This window comes from Nematolebias whitei, chromosome 19, assembly GCF_014905685.2.
Source record: "Nematolebias whitei isolate Nwh7 chromosome 19, NemWhi1, whole genome shotgun sequence".
Taxonomy (NCBI): domain Eukaryota; kingdom Metazoa; phylum Chordata; class Actinopteri; order Cyprinodontiformes; family Rivulidae; genus Nematolebias; species Nematolebias whitei.
In genome coordinates, this window is record NC_056516.1 from 25,189,593 (window position 1) to 25,195,245 (window position 5,653).

At 40.0% G+C, this 5,653-nt stretch overlaps 1 protein-coding gene across 1 annotated transcript in view; it reads right to left on the bottom strand.

The window, feature by feature from the left end:
- grinaa (glutamate receptor, ionotropic, N-methyl D-aspartate-associated protein 1a (glutamate binding)) overlaps positions 1 to 2,305 on the bottom strand; it is a 15,781-nt gene extending 13,476 nt beyond the window's left edge. The window contains exon 1 of the mRNA XM_037693311.1: positions 1,952 to 2,305. Coding sequence (XP_037549239.1) covers positions 1,952 to 2,270 — 319 coding nt within the window. The 5' untranslated portion in view covers positions 2,271 to 2,305. The remainder of the gene's footprint in view (positions 1 to 1,951) is intronic.
- Between the last annotated feature and the right edge of the window lie 3,348 nt (positions 2,306 to 5,653).

Genomic DNA, 5,653 nt, shown 5'->3' on the forward strand with positions numbered 1-5,653 from the left:
TAATAATAATAATAATAATAATAATAATAATAATAATAATAATAATACCTCTTCTTGAACGGTCATCATTTCTGTTATGAGGTGGTTGAATCTCTCGTTCATCATCATCATCATCATCATCATCAGGGCAGGGCTTTAATCTGGTCCAGGGCTTGTTGACAATAACAGTTTTAGCTTCATAAAGTGCTGTTACAACTGTTTGGCTGAAGTGTTGATGTGATGGGATGTCGTAGCGGGGCTCAATAACTTTAAAGCCGGCGCATCAACAACAGAATACTGACGTAGATCCAGAGCTTTAAAAACTCCTACAGCTTGTGTTATTGCTTTGGACCGATCTGAATTACCTGATAAAGATTGTTTAAATGCTGCTGCTATCGGTGTTTGCACCAACCAAGCTGCTATTCTGTAGAAGACGTTCACGTTCGGATGATGTTTCAAAAATGTTAACAAGTTAGACGTGTTGCTGCTGCAGATCCAATCTCCGTGAAACAACGTAGACACACAGCTTTGGATTTGTTCACTTGTCTTTTAACAAGAAAGCCATAATGCTCCACAACAGGAGACGGCAACGAGAATAAAGGCTGCTAATGCTGCAAGATAATAGCACCGTGCTGAAACACCCTGAGAAACTTTATTTCCGCGGCGCATAATCTCTCGTTAATAAAATTTAATTAATGAAAAAATAACCGAAACGGTACACACGTGGACCGAACCGAACATGCCATACCGAAAAGGTTCAATACACCCACGTGTACCGTTACACCCCTAGTGTGAACGCAAACGTACCAGCTCAAATGTAAACAAAATGTTATGAATATTAGTCCCCAACTGAACCGAGTCTACCGGACTATCAGGTGTGAAAACAGCCTTATCATCTAAGTAGAACACTGCTATTTAAGTTGTTTTTCTTTCAGCTGCTTCCTTGTGCAGGGGTCACAACAATGAGAAAACTTGCATGAGAAATTTGGCAATCGTTTTACAGTGTGCCCTTCTTGATGCAACCCGAGCTTGAACATGCAGCTCAAGGGTTAGAAGACCCCAGCACCGACTACCAAGCTGCTGCAGCCCACTCAATAAAACATTGATGTATGCATCCTGATTCAGGCTAAATAATCAAGGTAGAAAAATCCAGCAAAGTTAAGTCAGGTCCTCTGGACAGTTTATATTTGTTGAAATGTTTTGCAGAGTTTCCCCTACCACTACACAAGCAGGGTGCCGTCACCAGAACGGAGCACCCCGCCTACCAAACCGAACTTCACCCCCCACCCAGGAACTGACATAGCACTAAGCTAGCAGCGTGAAATACAGGCTCTCTAGCTAAAAAGCTAAAGGCAGCACTCATGTTGCCTCTTCCCTCAAGCTGAACGCCCCCACTCAAAAACTGCTGTGCTCAGACATGCGTCCGTCCCCCATCAACAAAAATCATGGATGAGATGAGCACCCCACCATGACAAGTTAACTAGGGGAAACACTGTTTCGTCTTTCATCCAAAACACTTCATCAGTCCGAGGAGCCGAAACAAACTCAGTCTTATAAATAGCACATTCTCATAGTGGGTCAACCAGTTTGATGGTGCTCAGATGGTTCCTTTAATCCGCCCTCCCCCCACTGCCTGCTCAAAGTCTCGAACTAGTTTGAGGCAATCATGGCCAAAGTGGTTTGAAATATCCCAATTCATGCTCAATAATCCAATAATCTACATAAACCACCTGAGCATTATCAAACTGGTTGATCCACTATGAGAAGGTGCTATTTATAAGACTGACTTTGTTGCGGCTCCTCGTACTGATGAAGGCTTTTGGATGAAAGACGAAACGTTTCAACAAAAATAAACCATCCAGAAGACCCAACTTCACTTCGTTAGATTGGTGTATGCTATTACTAAAACAAAGTCGTCATTAAAGTAAATTGTCTGGTCACTGATGACTGTGCTCTAGTGTTGAATACTCACCCATAGGATCACCAGGAAAGCCTGGTTGTCCAGGACCTTGCTGATAAGGGCCCTGAGGGTAGGGTCCTTGTGGGTAGGGTCCTTGTGGGTAGGGTCCCTGTGGGTAGGGCATCTGAGGGTAGGGACCTGGGGCAAAACCTGCACCTGCTGGAGAGAAGCCGGGCTGTCCATAACCACCTGCTTGAGGGTACGGTCCACCTGGACCTTGGCTGTAGTTGGGAGGTGGCATGCCAAAACCTGGCTGAGGGGGTCCGTAGACGTCATTATGGAGTGGGTTAGTCTCACCCATTATAGGGTATCCACTTTTGTCCTGGGACATGTTGTGGACGAATGCTTACAACTGCAATAATCTATATAAAAAAAAATGGAATTGAACAAAATTAGAAATTGCACTCCAAAAATGTGGTAATAAGTTCAAACAGTTCAACACCTGTTTAACATAAAAATAAAATAAAACTTATGTCAATTGTATTTTGTTTCTCTACTGAACAAGTTGCAAGGTTGATGAAATAAAACAAATTCTTCACATAAAACAAACTAAACTAGAAATCAGCTTTCAGTGCCCCAACTGCTGCCACAAGCCACAAAAACAACACAAACCAGAAGGCTGTTTTTGAACAGTACTAGTTTAAAACTACAGTAGGTTTAAATATGCATCAAATATGAAGACATTTTTCTCAGTACAACTTAACTGAAATGCTGTGATGGTCACACTCAATCAAGCTACCTGAACAAGCTTCTGTGCCACTTGCATGGTCAATAAATGGCAGCTTGTGAACATAAAGCTGAAGTGTCTTACGAGAGACAATGTTAACACAAGTGCTTCTAAATGAGTTTTGCATGATTCACAAGACTACAGTTCCCAGAGAAAAACATCTAAGCTTGGAGGGGAGCCTAAAGCCATTGAGCCAGTGGCAGACTTCAAAAGTGTATCAGCTTTATAATTCAACACAGACGAGATATTTGCGCCTCACTTGACTTGTACTTCCTCGCCAGCCAAACGTACAGAAATATTTATTCATCAGCAGATCAGAAAACTGTCATGTTGACAAAGTGTGCTCCCTCCTTTCTTCCCTGCCCTCTGTGTTTCCAGGCCATGCTGAATTAACCGTCAGCGTTACGCAACATCGCTCCATTTTGCTCTGGCAAATGCATATGGACTCCTGATGATCCCCGTCTGTGCATCACTGGGACGCTGCAGACACACATGCTGGCAGTGCTTGGCGCTGACATTATCCATTAAGATCGTTCTAGATTACAGCCATCATCCAAGGAGCCAAATCCCTCCACAGACAACAATCATTGTCTAAGGCATGCAACTGCTTTAATAGTTTGTGGTACACGTTTAATAAGGTGCTGCAAACATTCCTCAAAGGTTCTGGTCCATATTGACATGATGGCATGTCAACTGCCCATCCATGAAGCCAATCTCCTGTTCCATCACACCCAGTGTGGTCTTCTGCTGCTGTAGCCCATGTGCTTCAAGGTTCAATGTGTTATGTGTTCAGAGATGGCACTCTGCAGACCTTTGTTTGCAAAAAGTGGCTATTTGAGCTGCTGTCTCCTGTGACATTAACAAAACATTTTTATCCAAACAGCTGCTTACTGGATATTTTCTCACTTTCAAACCATTCCCTGTAAACCCTAAATATGATTGAGTGTAAAAACCTCAGTAGTTTTTAATTAGTTTCTGAAATATTCAGACCGTCCTTCTCATTACAACAACCACACTACGTTTAGAGTCATGTTAATTCCCTTTCTGATGCTTCGTTGATGCTCGTCTTCATATCTAGACACCTAAATGCATTAAAAATTAATAGTAACAAGAAATTTAACAAGAGTATCTAAATATTCCACTGAAATCCACAGTATTTCTCCCAGGTGTCTTCTGAAAGGTGGGTGTTAGTTTCTCTGTCCCATTTCTGTTTTACGCAAGTGGTATTAATTGTTTTAATCTCCTGAAGTCTTTTGTAGAATCTGGAGACTACTTTTTGTTTACAGTCTATCTTGCAAGCACTAATAAGTATTTTTAATAGACTGTTTTCGAATGCTTTTTGATTTTTTGATATAAAGCTGTTTAAGTGATTGCGTACTTGAAGAAATCTAAAGTTACTATTAATGAGACCGTGCAGCCTTTTCAACATCTGGAAGCTCTTTAATGTTGCCTGATTGTAAAAAGTACAATATGAGGAGAGACCCAAGTTAACCCATCTCCTATAATTTTATTTGGGGTAAAATTTGGGTCATAATAGCACCATTTCAAGATCTTTGCTTCTTCTGTCATATTATTTTTAGTTAAAACAGTCCACCATATTTTTAAAGATAAGTTGATCCATTTATTTCCTGTTTCCATCAGTCCTTTGATTAGTGTTTTGTCTCCTAATCTAGCTTGGATTGGTACTGTCCCAGATATGTTTTCCTCAATTTCCTTCCACCTCGCTTTGTACTCTGGGGCACACCAACAAAATAGAATCCTTAACTGGGCTGCCATGTAGTAATCTTTTAGACAGGGAAGTGCTAGTCCACCCTCGTCTTTTGCCAATTGAAGAATTTGAAATTTTAGCCTCGTTTTTTTTTTTCCCTTGCCAGATGTATCGTGATATCAGTTTATCCCATTCACTAACTTGTTCGTCATTAATCTCAATTGGAACAGTCTGGAATAAATATAGAATCCTTGGCAGGATGTTCATTTTTATTGTTTCAATCCAAGATTCAAAATTTAACATTGGAATCAGATTCCATTTCTGTACGTCTTCCTTTAATTCCTGGCTTAATAAATCAAAATTTAAGCTGCGTAGTTCTGATAGTTCTTTTGGGATATTCACTCCCAAATATTTAATGTGCTTAATTTTCCAATTTAGCTGAGCTTTGGAGATTATATTCTGGCTGGGTTTGTAATTGAAACTTAGTATTCGAGTCTTTTGGATATTTAATTTATAGCCCGAGACAGCTCTAAAGGAATCTAAAAATGATAGCAGTTCCAAAATGGAATTTTCAGGGTTTGATAAAGTTATCAGTACATCATCTGCAAATAAAGAAGTCTTTAATTCTTGGTCTAATATTTTTATTCCAACAGTATTGTTGTTGTTCTGGGTGATCCCTTGGCTTAATGATTCAATAAACAGTGCAAATAACAGAGGGCTCAGTGGGCAGCCCTGTCTAGTCCCCCTTTCTAGAATAAACGAGTTTGATACAACACCATTTATTTTTATTTTAGCTTTTGGTTTATTACATAATGTTTTAATTGATTTAACACTGGATGGAATCCAAATTTGTTTAATAGTTGATATAAAAACTCCCAATTAACTCGATCAAATGCCTTCTCAGCATCAAGGCTTAGCATTACTCCCTTGAGTTCTTTTTGGTTTATATGTTCAATTCAAATTCAATTCAATTCAAAAATACTTCATTAATCCCAGAGAGAAAATATTATTTGTTGTAACTCGTTATCTTCATTTCATTAGGTATGTTTACATGGACATAAGTAACCGGATCAAATGGCCGGTCGGAATAGAAGTGTGTCATGTAAACACTCCGTTCGGGTTATTTTTTGTGTATTCGGCGCGATCCGTTATAATTTGTGATCAGAACGAAACGGGTGGTTTACGCCGATCCGAAACCCGATCGGTGCGCATGTAAACGCTTGATCTGTTCATTTTTATCTGATGGTGAAAAACTGACCTGACTGCGCATGTGCGACTT